Raw genomic sequence first — 18,054 nt, forward strand, 5'->3', positions numbered from 1 at the left:
GATACATCATGTCTAAATAAATAAAAAGTCTAAAACTAGAGAAGAATTTGGTGCCCAAACACCATTTGTATGAATTCTGGTAGCAGAAGCATGCACGCAACACCCAAGAGGCCTAAACAAGCAAAAGAAAAACACAGCAGCCAACAGGGAGCCAGACATGCCAGCTAAGGTTATGATGCACAGAAGCAGGGGAAAAAAGAGCCAATCAACCCCAAACAAACCATGCCTAAGCTTTCTATTAATACTATTCAACAGACTCCTTCTGTGGAAGTGCAACCATACTAACATCTTTTTAATATTTCTATAGATAATCAGTTTGAAAACCAGAACATAGACAGGAAGAACCGAGACAGATGACACAACAAGAGCAGGCTTTGTAGCACTGCTATGTAACTGACCTTCATTTTTCATCCTGTCAAAGTAAGACAGTTTAGAGGCTGCATATATGGTTTTGGGGGACTGCAGGGCACCAACCACAGCATCCATGAGGAGAACATTTGTCAGTGCTTGCTGAATATACTGAGGATCCTGAAGACAAAAGCCTTACTGTAGTTTACCTATTGCTCATTATTCTTACCATTATTCTTACAAGCCTCCACATTCACCAAACACAATGCATGTCATGCTTAGCACAAGCACTAGCCAGTTGCTGCCCTGCAGCATAATTCATGCTACTTGCAGTCAAACCCCGCTCCCACACCACATGTTCCACTCCCAAGCAAGGTCAGGGAGCAGGGAGCCAGGAGCCAGCATTAATTCATTACACTGAAACAAGTATTTCAGATCTGGCACAATCTTGATACAGGATGTGCAAATGAAACCACATGAATGGCACTGATGGAAAACATCCAGTGGACACAGGATGGATACCCATCTTCAGGCTGGATCTTCATGGGAGGGAAGTACATGTTATGCTTCATCTTGGCTAAAATGATTCAAATCCTTCCTGAAGGACCACCAAGCTACATTTTCACTATTAAATTCAGCAGTCATGAAGAATTATGTGGTTTAAATGGAAACCCTGCTTGTATGATCCTTTTTCTCAAGGTTTCTGTGGCAGAAGAATGCATCTTGCTCTATTCATTGAGAGGATCTATAGCCACCAGGTTTTCAGCATGGCAAAACTCTTTCTGTGCATTATATTTTGAAGCAAGGTAGGGAAAATTTTCAGTTAGTTAGGATCACCGTTCTCACACGTTGTGAACTTAAACTATTTCACAGAACTAGTGAATAAATTACAAGTTCCACACCAACAGATGAGAAAAAAAAATCCTATATTTTTAAATGCAATCTTTTTTTTTATTATTCCAGAAGTATTGTATTTAGATGTAACAACAAAAATAAGAGTTTGTTACTTAGCTATTGATTGCTGAAACCTAGAAATTCTCATATAGATGAATTATTTAGAACAGAGACAGAAAGCACACACTTCATACTTATTTGGTTAGAAAATCATGTATTTATACCTTGTGATCATCTGCCATTTTCTTTCCAGCCCACATTTCTTTCACTATCAGGTACCAGAGATCACACTCAGTTTTAAGGTTAGCTTCAAAGACTTCTTTTTTAGATAGTGTTTTAATCCTTAGAGTAGGTATTCTCAAAAGAAGAAAAGGTACAGTCGTGCTCTTAACATCCTGGAAATGAAGGGAAACAAAGAAAGCAAGGAAGATACACCATGCAATCACAGATAAGGTGTAGTACTCATCCTACAGGGCAACTTTCTCTGTTTTTAACTACAGCTAATGATTTCAGTTGTCCATAGGTACCATTAAGCAAAGACAGCTTTATGAAAATGTGTGTTTCAAACAACATCATCCAGACTTCACCTCACAGCAGGTACCAGCTGGCTCGCTGACACCACAGCCAAATAAGCACACTTCATGCTCATGTTAATAAACTTCTCTAGCTCTATATCCCACGTGCTGTGCTTTGCACCCTTCTATACCTCTAGAGGTTATGACCTGTAGATTTTTATTCTATCTCATCCTAGCACCTAGCAAACCATAATACATCAGCCCTAAAATTCTTGATCCAGAGACCCAGAATTTTATCTAAACACTCATAAGTTACTGACTTTCAGAGGTGTTTCCTACACTCCTTACTGAAACTTCAAGTTGGGAGACAGATCTCTGCAGAACAGAACATGGCCTATATCCTTAGGCATGCAAGGGAACAGGAAGTTACTTGACGCTCACCTCTATATCCCTGAAAGCTGCAATCTGGACATAGCCAGGACGTCCTCCTTCAGTCAAAAGGAACAAGCGCTTCTGGGTCAGAGCTATTTTTCCTACACCATAGTTAGTTTTAACGGAGCAAGATAACTTGTAGACACATTCATTTTTATCTAGATGCTCTATTACTGTTGGTGGCAGATTGACCTCTTGAGCTTCTGCTTCAGTTTCTTTCCAATAGTTGTAAAAATCTCTGAATGTTTCAGGATCGATTTGTTTCTGATGTCCTAAAAATTTTTAAAAACTTGTTTACTGTGAAAAACAATGATAACTATTTACACAGAAAGATAGCTTTAAAAGACACTAACTTTCAAATTGTGCCCCTAACAGCACAATGGGTAACAAATGGGTGCAAAAACTACAAAGAATGGGCCTGGAAAACAGTTAAGAGACAAAATTCTTCTCTTGAGGTAGAAAGATTCTTCTGCAGTTAGCGTAGGCCATAGGTCCCATGCATCTGGCATCTTCCCTCCCACCCAATTGTACAGAGAGAGCAAACACTGAGCCAGTCTTGCTTTTTTAAATTCGTGCTAAAAATCCAGTCAGCCAATGGGAAAGCATTTGTACTTCCCTACTGAACTGAGTACTTTTCACTACAACTTTCCAGTTCTTTATTCTATTAAATGCTACTATATCACACACTTACCAGCCTGGGATAAAGGCTAAAGTTGTAACAATGACAGACTTCAGCAATAGGTATTCTAAGTAATTATTCTAAGAATTCAAGTGTTTGGGTAGCAGAATCTCAAACACACATATTTTTCTTGCAAGATGTATGCTACCTCTGCCTTCAGAAAGCCTTGCTACAGTCTTGCTATTTTGACCAATGTTTACTCCTTATTGGCCACAAAACATAACATTTACGAGAGTAACTAGGCACAGAAAGAGAGCTGAATAGTATTTTATAAAAGCACTCTCAAACTATGTTTTTAGAAATCTATCACAAGATCCAGATCTCATTCAGGAGAGAAGAAAGTTCTCTCAAATATAAATGTAACCTCTCTTTTTACCACGATGACCATCCAAAAGGAATGTAACTGTAGCTACTTGAATTCTGGACGTTGTTAGTTTATTTTTAGCAGACTGCCACCTTGCCATGCTACCTAGTGGTTTTACACCACAGAGGTATTTTCCATTAGCAACCAGGTCAGTCTTGTATTCACTTTACTCATAATCTAAGCCAACGCAGAACCGCACACCATCAGACCACAAAACTACCTCGCCTACACAACCTGAAAAATTGTAAATTGTGTGCCCAAATACAAGTAGATTCCTTGTCTTTATTGTGGATGCAAGACATGCTTGTATACACTAAATCTATTCTCCATAATTACCCTAATTAAATACAATTGCCCATAAAATTCACATATTGTGAGTTTTCAAAGGTCCAGAAGATGTTAAAGAATAATTAGAAAGAGAAACTGGACACAACCGTTTTATTTTGGTTCACTAAAAAAACTGGTTTGAAATTGTCATTGCACCAATGTAGATGGTCGCTGAAAATGTATCTTATACTCACCCACTGTTAAGGCATCAAATAACCGATGTATAGTGTCTATATCTTTGACAATCCCAGATTCCTGGATTCGCTTCACAAAATCATCCAGTTGCATGTGTGTTTTTGGCAATTCAAAATTTTTTACATGGTCATCTATTTTCATAACTTCTCTTTGTTTTTCCATCACTCGACTTATCAGCTTCTTCAGCTCAGGTTTGCGGTCTGCTTGAGAACGCTCAGAAGGAGGCATGGTTTCTACTATTTTTCTTACAAGATCAGTAGGGAAAATTCTTAAGTCTGTTTTATCTAGGTTCTGAAAGTCAGAAAGTGCATTTAGTAGTTTCCCTTGCATCAAGCTAATAAGCCCCCGGAGGTAGAAGTACCTTGCCAGCAATGATGAGTTATCAGGTGGTAAGGTATTTATAGCTTTGCTGAGATGGTTGAAGAAGTCTGTATAGTAGGAATGAACACACTGGAACATCAGAGGAAAGTGAATTTCTGGGATTTTGAATGTACTAACTGATTTGGAAGGCATTTTTACAGCTAAAAACAAAACAAAACAAAAAAAAGGACATTGATTATGGAATCATAGAACCATAGAATCATTCAGGTTGGAAAAGACCCCTAGGATCATCAAGTCCAACCGTCAAATTAGTGTAAGCAGTGAGTAGAAGGACAAGTATCTTTACAACCAGCCATACTACAAACAACAAAAAAAATCCCCATCACAGCAACAAGCAATTACATCACATGCATCACATGTAAGTCAAGTCAGATTACAGTTGTGCTAGGGACACAAATGTATTTCTGTGTCCATCATTCTTACTACCACAATATTCCCTAACCTGATAATACTGGGGGGTGGGCAGAGAAAATTAAAAAAGAGATTAAAAAACCGCAGACCCAAGAACTTTCTATAGGACTGGCTTTGTTAAACAGTGATAAGCCTAAACCTATGTTTAAAGGTAGTGGAGAACTGGACATAAGGTGGGTGAGGACTGAACTTGAATACTGACTCAGGAAGGAATTCTACTGTATCAGTACTACTAGTGACCAATCAGCCTTTTGTGATACAGCAAAACTTACAGCAGGCTACAGACTGCTTTAACATGCAAGGAGAAGCACAGACAGGCCTCATCTCAAAATGACCCAGCTCACCATTTCTTTCCAGAATCAGGCACCATTTCTGTGAAAATTATTCAGTGACGTCACCCATAAAGACAACAGAAAAGACATTGTACTTGTTCAACACATTCTTCCCTTACCAACACCTGTTTCTATTCTTCGAAGCGAGGAATTTCTAGTAGGGCCTTCTGGCAGCTTGATATCTTGCAGATTAGGCATACTGATTACCATACGCCTACTAATCATGTACTGTGGATTAAATCGTTTAGAAGCCATTTTCTCCATAGTCAGTCTTCTCGGGGTATGAAACATCAAGTTTAATCTGAGAAAAAGAAAAAGAATATATAACTAGTCTTAAAATTTATAGAATCATAGAATCATTAAGGTTGGAAAAGACCTCTAGGATCATCAAGTCCAACCACCAACCCAGCACTACTATGCTTCCTAAACTATGCCCTGAAGTGCCTCATCTATACGTCTTTTAAATACCTCCAGGGATGGAGACTCAACCACCTCTCTGGGCAGCCTGTTCCAATACCCAACCACTTTTTCAGCAAAGAAATTTTTCCTAATATCCAGTCTAAACCTCCCCTGATGTCGCTTGAAGCCATTTCCTCTCGTTCTATCAGTACACATACACACTAAACTACTACTTGATTTATTTTTTTTCTGTATAACAATATTAAATTACAATTATAGTACCAAGTTACAATTTCAACAGCCATGGCTGGACACATTCATATCACCCTTTTACAGTATCTTAACAAAATGGCGTATCATTAGTCATAATCTTATTCAGATGACCTGATCTCATACCAATAGTCAAATGGACTTTTATCACTGATAGCAATGGAAAATTCAAATTCAGGTAAGGAATGAGAAAACTTTACCTGTCCTCTTCAGACTGGGTACTCAACTCAAGTCGAGCAAAAGCATCCATCTTTCTGTTCAGACGAGCTTTAAGAAAAGAGTGAAACATGTAGGTCTCTAAAACCTGTGAGACACAAACCAGTTAACCATGGATCATTTAAAAATTACATTTTTATTAGCATGTTTTGCTCATTTTTATTACTGCTATATATGCAAAGCTGAGAACTTCCAATTTAGCAATCACAAAACCAGAGAATATTTGAAAGCTTCAATAACAGGAAACTAACTTAGATTCCATTCACCTTCTGTACTTCCATGAGAGTTGCTTAATGCCAAGCAGTAACCTCAGACTGCCCCCCAAAAGATGAAACCAAACAAACAAAAAAAAAAAAAAGAGAAATATTGAGCAAAACAGAGTTTTAGCTACAGAAGTTTAACAGTATATTTTCTGTCTATAACTAAGTGCTGATAATATTGTCTAAGGCTTAGAATAAGAAGTTTGCGGCAATCTAAATGAACATTATGTCATAAAAATGCAAAGACAATTAAGTCTTTCCACTAGGGCACTAGTCTGCCCTATGGAGACCCCATCTGGAGTTCTGCGTCCAGTTTTGGGCTCTGCAGTTCAAGGAGGACGTGGAACTGCTTGAGCAAGTCCAGCAGAGAGCTACAAAGATGATCAGGGGCTGGAGCATCTCCCTTATGAGGAAAGGCTGAGATACCTGGGTTTGTTCAGCCTGGAGAAGAGAAGACTGAGGGGGGATCTCATCAATGCTTATAAATATCTGAAGGGTTGGTGTCAGGACTGGACTCTTTTCAATAGTGCCCAATGACAGCACAAGGGGCAACGGGCACAAGGTGGAATACAGGAAGTTCCAGCCAAACATGAGAAAAAACTTCTTTCCTGTGTGGGTGCCAGAGCAGTGGCACAGGCTGCCCAGGGAGGTTGTGGAGTCCCTTCCCTGGAGACATGCAAACCCCGCCTGGACGCGTTCCTGTGCCCCCTGCTCTGGGTGTGCCTGTTCAAGCAGGGGGTTGGACAAGATGATCTCCAGAGGTCACTTCCAACCCTTACCATTCTGTGATTCTGTAATCTTTTATCCTGGTAACCCCCAAAATTGTTCCCTGCTCAGGTAATTATCATGATGTCATCCAGAAACGATTTCTAAAAAGTCAAATTGCTGCTTTTAGGAGACAGGACACCATAAAATTGCCAAGTGTGAATTAAAAGGAAGCAGAAAGCTACCATCTCCCACCATGGCAAATTAAAACAAAATGAAAGCTAGGGCTTGAGGCTGTACAAGGTGTGTGTTATATAAATGCTAGTTCTAGCACAGGGCTTTTAGTACTGTTTGAAATAAACAATTCAGAAAACTAATCTGTTCAGAAAATCAAATGCAAAACTTCATCAGGAGACAATACGGTTATAACCAGGAATCCCGTCTTTACACGTATACAACCTCCACCCTTTACAAACTTACCAACAGAAAGACGGTTTTATCTTTGAACGTAACTATGAAAAATTACTTCAATTAATGATAGATCTCAGAGGTCTGCCTAAAGTACCCTTCTTAGTCCTGGACTTTATCACAGAACAAAAAACCAACCAACCAACCAACAACCCAAACAAAAAAACCCAACCAAACCAAAACACCAAACCCAAAAAACCCACTGAGCAGACACCAATGTATTTCTGTGATATTTTTAAAAAGCAAAAGAGAAAGGTTCATAAGTAATCTAGGTGCTCCAAAATTAATGGTAACATTTCACCAGCAAATAGGTCATTCTTTTTCAAGGTGCCTCTTATCAATCCATAGAATCATAGAATTGTTAAGGTTGGAAAAGACCCTTAAGGTCATCGAGTCCAATCGCTAACCCATCACTGCCAAGTCCACCACTAAACCATATCCTCAAGCACCACGTCTGCCTTCTTTTAAATACCTCCAGGGATGGAGACTCAACCACCTCCCTGGGCAGCCTGTTCCAATGTTTGACAACCCTTTCGGTGAAGAAGTTTTTCTTAATATCCAACCTAAACCTCCCCTGGCGCAGCTTGAGGCCATTTCCAACGTACCCTGTAAAATGGCATCTACAAAAGCATTAAGATTTCTGCTTTTAAGTATTTATCCAGTAGATGGCGTATTTTGTCGGCAATTGCATGTACAGGCAACGACAAGCTGCAGGAACTGAAAGGGTCCTTTCTAATGGTTTTTGGGGTTCTCTTTATATAATTCTAGGTAACACTAATAACTACTCTGTATTGCATTATATTTTAAGATTTACTTGAAAGCAAACCTGCCACTATGTTACTTGGTATATAAGTGAGTCAAACTGCACTTCTAAATTTTAGATTAATTTTAAATTTCAATTCATAAAATTGCCACTATTTCATTTATAGCATTAGAAACCGCTACTGAAAATATTCTAATTATTCCTATTCATTTGAAATCCTGGTCAAAACATTTCGAATTAATTTCTCTCCTGATGATGTATTAAGAGCTTCTTTTAAATTTTTCCTTTTTGTTTGTTTTTAAGAACATTTGCTAGTGTTGCAAGCTTTATCCAAACAACATTATTTCCTATTTAGGATTCATCAGTCTGTTATCTTTCTCTATCTGTTATCTTTCAGCTGCCAGATATTCTGTCAAGTTCGACCACTACTGTTTAAGTAAAATGAGATACTTTACTCATCATTTCCTTCACACACTGACCTCTCCTTTAAATGGATGTTCAGAAACTTTTCTTATCATATGTTTGAAGCAGGAGACAAAACAGGAAGCAAAAAAGGTGTTATCAGCTGAGGCCTGTTGATGTTAATGAAGAGATCTTTTTGTCAGGTGTAAAATGGTTACACCAGAGAGCCAGCTGCCAAATTCTAGCAGCAAAGGACACCTCTAACTTTCATATGCACCCATGGAACATAATTAAAAGCAAATGTAAAATGGCAGATGCTCTTTCTTACATTCCTTTCTAAACCTTTGCTCTCACCCACAGATTTAAACAAGCTATAGCATCACCAAAAAAAGTGAAGACACAACAATATTTTACTTTTGAGAAGCATAAATAACAGCACAACCTGTGTTACAGTAGGTTAGAATAAGAAGCTACTGCATAAAGTATCTGTTAAAAACTACTACATGAATTGCATCCAAGGGCGCAAGAAGCTGAGAAAGATGTCTTGCATCCCTTCAGAAAACCAATATTGACCAAAGAATCGCAGAATTATTTAGGTTGGAAAAGACCTTTAAGATCATCAAGTCCAACTGTAAACTAGCACTGCCAAATCCACCACTAAACCATGTCCCTGAGCACCATCACTACATGTCTTTTAAATACCTCCAGGGATGGTCACTCAACCACTTCCCTCAGCAGCCTCTTCCAGTGCTTGAGAACCCTTTCACTGAAGAAATTGTCCTAATACCCAATCTAAACCTCCCCTGATGTACCTTGAGGCCATTTCCTCTCGTCCTATCACAAGTTACTTGGGAGAAGAGACAAACACCCACCTCACTACCACCTCCTTTCAATGAGTTGTAGAGAGTGAGGAGGTCTCCCCTCAGCCTCCTCTTCTCCACACTAAACAACCCCAGTTCCCTCAGCAGCTCCTCAGAAGACTTGTTCTCCAGACCCTTCACCAGCTTCATTACCCTTCTCTGGACACGCTCCAGCACCTCAGTGTCCTTCTTGTCCTGAGGGGCCCACAACTGAGCCCTGCATTCGAGGTGCGGCCTCACCTGTGCTAAGCACAGGGACACAATCACTGCCCTGCTCCTGCTGGCCACACTATTCCTGATACAAGCCAGGATGCTGTTGGCCTTCTTGGCCACCTGGGCACACTCCTAGCTCACTTTCAGCCAGCTGTCTACGAGCACCCCCAGGCCCTTCTCCGCCGGGCACTTTCGAGCCACTCTTCCCCAAGCCTGTAGAGTTGCATGGGGTTGTTGCGACCCAAGGGCAGGACCCAGCACTGAGCCTTGTTAAACCTCATGCAGTTGGCCTTGGCCCATTGATCCATCCTGTCCAGACCCCTCCCAGTTCAGGGTAACAGTCTTCCAAACAATTATTTTTCCATTTAACTAAGGTAAACTTTATATTTGGTTAATAATCATGACACTAAAAAAAAAAAATAAATAAAAAAATCACAAGAGCTTATAACTGGATTTTGGCTTGTTTTAAGACCAAATTTCCCTATAATGCTGTATGTGGCTAGACGCAAACCCTTAAAACATGTAAATTCTGTTTTCCACATACAGAACAGTTTAGCTTAATTATTGGAAGCCAAATATTCATTTAACCAGGTGCAAACAGTTTAATGTAAAATAACAGTCTCAACTGCAAGGATGAAACTCTCAACCTTCCCACTTCTGAGCAAAGTGCCCTAATGCTGCAAGATACTCTCGCAGGAACCCGCATACTCTCAGTCTCTCTTTCTCTCCCTGCTCCTTTCCTTCTGTTCCTCCTTCCTTTCTTCTTCAGTCTCACCCAAAGGATCTCCAACCTCTGGTGGTCAGTGATGGTCCCACACCAAGGGCATGGAGAACTGCTCTAAATCCTACAGCCTGGTGACCAAAACACTCTCTTTTTAATGAGGAAATTAAATCCACCCCATTTCCTTAGGACATACCAGGCCATTACATAAAAGCCAGACTCATGTGCCAGTATTGTCTATGCATCAGAGGAAAACAGACCTGCATCATTCACGAAAACCTGGTTCACTGAATACACTGCGTGAATATTGAGTCATACTGGAGCTTCAGCAGATCAAGCTTTCGCTAACAGAAGGATCAAGCTGATCACGGCAGGTGCAAAAAGGGCTCATACAGAAGAACTCTACAACCTTACACGGTTTCAAATTCAAATAAGTATCTTATAAGCTGAGTTAGCAAAAGGGCTAAGAAAAACTAAGCGGGGATTTTGAGTATTAGAGTACTGTGTCGAGTTCTGCACCCCTCAGTTTAAGAAGGACAGGGAACTGCTGGAGCAAGTCCAGCAGAGAGCTACAAAGATGATCAGGGGGCTGGAGCATCTCCCATATGAGGAAAGGCTGAGAGACCTGGGTTTGTTCAGCCTGGAGAAGAGAAGACTGAGGGGGGATCTCATCAATGCTTATAAATATCTGAAGGGTGGGTGTCAGGATGATGGGACTAGGCTCTTTTCAATAGTGCCCAATGACAGCACATGGGGCAACGGGCACAAGGTGGAACACAGGAAGTTCCACCTGAATATGAGAAAAAACTTCTTCCCTGTGCGGGTGCCAGAGCAGTGGCACAGGCTGCCCAGAGAGGCTGTGGAGCCCCTTCCCTGCAGACATCCAAACCCTGCCTGGACGCTGTCCTGTGGCCCCTGCTCTGGGTGTGCCTGATCAAGCAGGGGGTGGGACGGGATGATCTCCAGAGGTCCCTTCCCACTCCTAACATTCTGTGATTCTGTGACAGAAGTAAGCTATGGTTATAGTACCTGGCAAAGCACATGTCAGCTAAATCAAACCTCAGTCCCATATGCCCTGTCACACTGCAGGCTCTAAGGACACCAGTGCCACGCATGTGCTCACAGTCAACAGCATGCGTTCCCTGTGATGTGTTGTGGGGAACAGGCGCGTGGCCTGTCAACTCCATTGTCAACTCCATGCCCTGTTGCTCAGGCTGTAGACAAAGCAGGTACTTCCATTTATGACATTTGAGCTCCCTTCTGCTGTGCTCACAGGCTTGCTGAAAACTCATGTCTACGTATGGGCTTTGGTCCAAACAGTTTGGACAGGTGCCTATGCTTAAAATACAGTTTAGATGTAGTTTTACTGACCATCTGCCATGGGTTAATCTCACCCCCGAGGAATCACATTTAATTTGCTCTGGAATTACATAGTACCTTGCTCTCCAAAATGCTGTCTACCATTTTATCTGTTTACAGTAAATAAAATAAATTTGGTAAAGCATTCTGTGAAAATTGGTAGTTCAAAAACACCACACAGACCAAACTGTGACCATTCTATTAATTTTTGGCATTAATCCTAAAATACAGATTAATAACAGAAAATTCACAACATATTTAACACTGAATTTACCTTTTTATAAAATGGCTGGTCTCCGATTGCCCTTGTTTTCAGAAATTCTTCACTGTTAAACACTCTGTGTTCATAATTTAGATGGTCTTTTACCTCCCTGGAGACGAAAATAAATAAATAGATAAATATGCTTGGAGAATTGTAAGCAAGCTGCCCTTTTGCAGTAGCAGCAGCCCAATGGTAAACTCAAAATAGGCTGCAGCATCAGAAGGCAAACTCAGTTTTAATGAGCAAGTCTGAGTTACTGAATCATAGAAAAAAAATGCAAACTCTTATAAGTAGGACAGGCTATCTGCTGCCTCCACCATTTCAAATCAGCAAATTCACTTAGAGTCTGTGGGATCAATTTTAGTAAGCCATAAAGGAGAACCTGTATATTTAAGTCATGACTTAGGCTCCAATCCTGGAATTACAGTTACACAGACAGTTCCTGAATCACATACAACCCATCTGGAGCACTAAAAAGACAAGTGTAACTATCCACATAGGCACTTTGAAAGATGTGATCTGACCTCATGTTGTCCCATTACCTTGCATGTGTAACATGCACGTGAAATGTAGTTTACGTAATTTTTTGCTGCACTCTCAAACTCTGCACATAAAGCCAGCGATAACTGGAAATTGTGTTAAACTAAAGAGACAGAACTACTGAAATAAAAGAGAAAGTGAGATAAAGAACTGATGCATATTTTAGTATATGCATGGTGACAGCAGGCAGCAGAAGCCCTATACTATCCCTGGAAAAACCAGACATCAGTAACAACTTCTGTGCCCTAAAGGTGAGCCAGAACAAGTTGTTTCAGGAGCAGAAAGTGGGAGTTTTTCAGGAAAAAAGCTGTTCTCTGAAGTCTGTGAGTAAGAAAAGACAGTTATTTAAGCTAGATACATACAAGTGGCTAAAATCAGGGCTCCTTTTATTATTACATCTTATTTTATCTGCTTATGCTGGGTATTGCGGAATAAGAAATTCCCATTAAAACGTGAACAAAGAAAATAATTTGGTGAGCTAAAATTTGAATGTAAGCCCAAAAGGGGAATCTCATACCTGTGGAGACGTGACAGAAGGCCTATACATCACTTGCCTTTCATTAATGAGTGATAAAATCCCATTACCAGTTTATCAAGCCATATGGCTTCAGAAAAAAAGATGGTTAATAAAAGTACATAGTTCTATATAATTATACATTATTTAGCATTGTTTGCTTTAAAAATGGAACCTCCACGCACACAAAAGTTCTACAGTGCTTCACTGAAGACAGTAGCAACTGGCAGCACAATTGCATCAGAGATTTACTTTCCTTCACTCCTGGACGCTGGTAGATACAGCATTAGAAGATAGAAGAAAAAAGGCTGAAAAAAAGAACAAAGAAAGAAAGTTTGAAGGAAAGGAGAAAGAAAGCAAGAAAAGAATCAACCCCTTTGCAAAACATATTATCTCTTAGAGAGCAAAGCATCTGTTCATTTTTTATAGCCAAGCGTTTAGTGCGTTAGAGTTCAAGCTGTTAGCAGCAAAATGCATTTCCCCTCATCTTTATCTGGAACATATTGTTGCCAAACACTGCAATCCACCAAATCCCACAGTGGTAGCACATCAGGTTGTAAATGCATTTCATTTTCCTTATCCATCTGTGCTAGCTGCAGAGTCTGTTCTGTCTTCCATACCCAGCAGCTATTGTCCCCCTGGAGGGCCCCGGCACTTGTACGAACACTCCCCAAGCTGATCCAGTGCAGGTGAGCAGGTTAACAGAGACCTGGTATTTGGCTTATATAAGTTAAACCAGCACCCTCTCACTGAAGGTGTTAGGGTGCATTCATGTGAGCAATTCAGTAGCTGATCCAAAGAGGAGCACCATCTCCAGCAAGAGGCAGCACGAAATAGCTGGGGATAGTTATCTGCACAGCTATTTGCAGACATCTGTCAATATAATCAGATTCTTTAGAAACACCAGGTAGGCAGTTGCATTTTCATGGTCAAGTATGTTAGCCGCTATGTAAAAAGAAATGAAGCATATGCAAACCAGCCATCCATTTGCTGCACTTTTTTTTGTAACAATCACCTACTACACTTCCATTCCCTCCCCAAACACAAGCAAATAATAGCAGGATTTACAACCAGTACCCAGATAAAGCAACTGTGGGTATCAACACATTAGATTAGGTTAAGGAACAAGAAAAATTAGCGTAGTTGGACTTTATTTGGGGCCGGGACATGACAGAACCACTAAACCTACTCCACATCATTATTAAAATCTCACTCCCAAACCACACCAAATACCCAGAAGTTCTTGTACCACCCAGTCCTTGAGCTCAAACAGCTCATCTTCCTCCTTCATTCTCTTCTGGTTGCAATCTCCACATTTCTCATCCCTTCTCAGAATTTGCAGTTAGCCAAAACACATGCAAGCGGTCTGAACTGCCGATCCTGCTTTCAGCTCTTCTACCCTGTTCCAGTTCAAATTCATTTTCCTCTAACAGGAGTGACTGTTTCCAGTTGCAAATTAATCAAATTAATAGCCCTACTGGGCCTTAAGCTTTTCTTAATTATGAAATGTGAGGACTGCACTTCTCTTCCTGTAACCTTCATACAAGAGACTTACAGGTTAAAAAGTAGAACAGTTTTATATAAGATGTATATGTGCCCAAATACATTAATTATTGGTATTCCAGCAGCTAGCAGGACCTCCTTCTCACATTCTGTCATAAAACTTTAAAAATATCTATAAAGTAAGACAAAATAAAGAATATTTTCAGTGACAGTTGAAGTGCCTTAACCAGTACCATATGCTCTTATAATAATAAAAAAATACTGTATCCACTCACCTGAAGATATTAACAATTAACTGCAAAGTCATTTGCTGAACTTCCGTATTCAGCTTCTGTTGCCAATCCCTTCTACGCATTTGGAGTTCACTAAGATCTGTGCTGGCTCGGAGATGGCAGAGCTCTAAATCGTAATGCAGCTGAAGACTCTCCACTCTACACAGAGGAGAAAACTATCAAGTTACACTGTAACACCAAGGATTTTGTTCATACCTTTTAAAGAAAAAGTCATTTAGGCCTCACACATCTTACAGCTAGAGAAAGTGCAAGATTGATTTGCAAGTGTTGACAAGCTAACAGGATTCCTGGAAGTCCTACTAGTACATGTAAATCACGGTGCACTCATTCCTCTGAGTAAAGAACAGTACAGTTCAGAGAATAATCAGAATCAGTAATAAAAAAAAAGAAACAAGCGTTCCAGGCATTGCAAAATAACATGGTTATGATTTCAACCGCTTAAAGTTACTTAGTTATTGCAATGTTCAATTTGCCTTTATCAAACACAGTGGGTTTATATGAATAGCATAATAATGAATAACACAAAATAAAAAACTTAGAGAGGGTAAAGCATGATTTAAGCACTAAGATAAACACAACTTCAACATTTTTTCACCTTTTTATGAAGGCTTCTGCTGCTTGTGCTGGAACATCTGGAATTTCAGGTTCTTCTTCAGCCATTTTTGAATGTGTAATATCTCCATTATCTATATTAATTAGAATTAAGTCTTCAGTTTCCTTTTAACAAAAGAAAATATAATGACTGTAAATATACTTCTCCTTTATGTACTCCTCAAACAATTAATTATTTCAGCAAGAAGGTAAATCAGAAAATGATTTACTTTTTTCCCCAACGAGAAGATTATATGGATAACTAAACAATTACTTTCAAGAATAAAAGGTCATTAAATTAATAGATATTAGTCTCAGTACATAATTTGGTAACCTAATATGCGTTTCATGCTGTATTAAATTAATACTGGATCTCTAAGCCCATCCTTGAAAAGGTATACATTATGAAGGTATGTACAAAACCTTATATACGTGTACAAAGAAGCTCCCGGAAAGCTTTCTCCATTCAGCATTTACTCCTGACATGGAGAGGGAGGGTTTATACGTTAGTCTCAAACACAGAAACACATTCTAATGAATAAAAAGTCACATGCAGGTGAAGCCCATGTTGATCTCTCAGTTTGCAGTTCTAATAACCTTAAAGACCAGACTGCAACACAGTGTATATAGAAGCAAACATAAAATCTTTCAAATTATATCAAAGAAAACCATGTTCTCTGATGTGTACTTACTTCTGATAGTGCCACTAACTAAAATAAATACTTATCTGCTTCATATTAACTTAATTCTTTGTTCATTTTGGACTTGCCTAGATGGAACAGTTTCACTTTGGCTTATAATTAGATGGATTCATCTAGTATAAATTTACACAATTTTTCCGTGTTTGGTTTTGAACACTCACAGAAAACCCTATGTGACACCCTCAAGATATTCACGCTAGCCCACCACTATGAAGCTGAGGTTTTCTTAAATCATTTTGGGCAACCAAGATTAATGTTACACACTGAAAGAGGCTTAGTTAAATCAGGTTCTGAAAAAAGAAGACAAAAAAAACTTCAGAAAAATTGTGAGATTATATTCTCTACATTGCTTTTTTCTTTATTATTTTATTAAACACTTAACTCCACTATGGGGAACAGCAGCATCATTAAAGTATTTTCAAGTGCACGCTCAAATCTTAACCCAGATGCCTGGAAAAGGCACCTAATTCATCCCACACAGCTCTGAGCAAAGAATAACCTTACTGATCTGAAGGGAAACTATTTATACTATACAAATGACATGTAAGCAGAATTTTTCCCCAAATGAAAATTCAACTCAAAAAAATCATTATATTATGCTGCAAAGAAAAGAAAGGTAAGGGATACAACAATAAGGCTTTTTGCAATAAGCCAGCGGTCACATCAGTATGGTTCCATTACTTTTAATTTCTTCGCTTATCACACACCTAAATAACAAAAGCAAGTTTCTAGATGCATCTGGAAGAAGTAAGGGGACAAATGCACTGAAAGGGAACAGCAAGAGTGGTAATTGCCTAAAACGTACCGTGCTAACTTCTTCAAAATGATCAATATGACATCCCATAAGAAAAGATGTTGGGGCCATTACAAAATCCAGCATTTGACGAGACAGAATAGGCACAAAAGTGTGTTGCCACTGAAGAGGATGAAGGTACAACATAAAGCATTCAGCAACGAGTGTCAACAGAGCCCAGTCAGAAGAGAAGAAAACTATTCTCCGCTCAGTCAAAATACAGGTCATAATCTGGAAAAAAACAAAATGCTAAATGTTTACAAAGAGTTATATCTAGAACGTATTAGATATGCACAGATATTTCATCTGCTCGCGAAACTCAGGCGTATTTACATATTTATAAATTGAAATAATGTCTACTTAAGGACTTTTAGAAAATGAAGAAGAGAGGAAAACAGGAAAGGAGAGAAAATTTAATTGATGCTGAAAGTCAATGAGAGTTTTGCCACCAATGTCAGTGACGCTAGGATTTATCTGTAATTACTGAGAAGACCTATCGCCTTTCCCAGTATTAGACCGTAAAATGCCGGTAAAAAGTGCCCAGATGAAGAATATATGCAAACCTCTTTGATGATGAGCACAAAGACTATCTACATTTTAGACATCTCAGCCAAACACCTATTCAAGGCCCTAAGCTAGTCATATTCCTTACAGCACCACTGGAGAGCAGCGCTTTCAAACAGCAATTCCGGAAGCTATCAGGAGATGTCCACCCTTTTCCACTGATAGAAAGAGACCCATCTATCTATAGGTAGGTAGATAGATGGAGGAAGCCCACAGGGGTGAAAGAATGGGCATATCCAAAAAAATAAGCCACTATTGCCTACTTTCAGGACTGAGGAGGTTTACATGTGTACCTGAAATGAGGCCTCCAAACTGCTCTTTTTATAGGAAGTGGCACCAATAATACTGATGACCTTGACAACCTAATTTAACTTGACAAGTAGCCTTTGAGCAGGGAGTTGGATCAGGAAACCTACAAAGGATGCTCTAAACCAAAGTTATTGTACGATTCTATGAAGCACTGCAAAAAATATTTCCAAATAGCTTTTTTGTATTTTATTGTCTTTCTACACCATTTACACTTTATTTATATGAGTGTCAGCTGCTACCAATCCATCCTACAGGTCCCTTTCTTACACAAGGAGAAGGTTTTTATGAGTCTTGTAGAAACGCATGTGACGAGAATTCAAAATAAAATCTGTCAATAGCCTTGGGTATTTATATTTTAAAATATACTCTTTAAGAAATTTAGCACCTATTGTTAAACCACAGGAGAAAGAAATTCAATATGACTTAATCTAACCTGGTCTATAAATAACAAAATATCTTAATGAGTATAT

General features: G+C 39.3%; 1 protein-coding gene across 2 annotated transcripts in view; it reads right to left on the reverse strand.

The window, feature by feature from the left end:
* Positions 1-18,054, reverse strand: part of DENND3 (DENN domain containing 3) — a 44,399-nt gene that overhangs the window by 11,301 nt on the left and 15,044 nt on the right. For both annotated transcript variants that reach the window (XM_064442016.1, XM_064442017.1), the window contains 10 exons: positions 16,724-16,942; positions 15,222-15,343; positions 14,609-14,764; positions 11,789-11,885; positions 5,748-5,851; positions 4,998-5,179; positions 3,754-4,275; positions 2,199-2,461; positions 1,467-1,637; positions 399-528 (listed from right to left, as the gene is read on the reverse strand). In XM_064442016.1, coding sequence (XP_064298086.1) covers positions 399-528; positions 1,467-1,637; positions 2,199-2,461; positions 3,754-4,275; positions 4,998-5,179; positions 5,748-5,851; positions 11,789-11,885; positions 14,609-14,764; positions 15,222-15,343; positions 16,724-16,942 — 1,966 coding nt within the window. The remainder of the gene's footprint in view (positions 1-398; positions 529-1,466; positions 1,638-2,198; positions 2,462-3,753; positions 4,276-4,997; positions 5,180-5,747; positions 5,852-11,788; positions 11,886-14,608; positions 14,765-15,221; positions 15,344-16,723; positions 16,943-18,054) is intronic.

Source organism: Phalacrocorax carbo, chromosome 2 (genome assembly GCF_963921805.1).
Source record: "Phalacrocorax carbo chromosome 2, bPhaCar2.1, whole genome shotgun sequence".
NCBI lineage: Eukaryota > Metazoa > Chordata > Aves > Suliformes > Phalacrocoracidae > Phalacrocorax > Phalacrocorax carbo.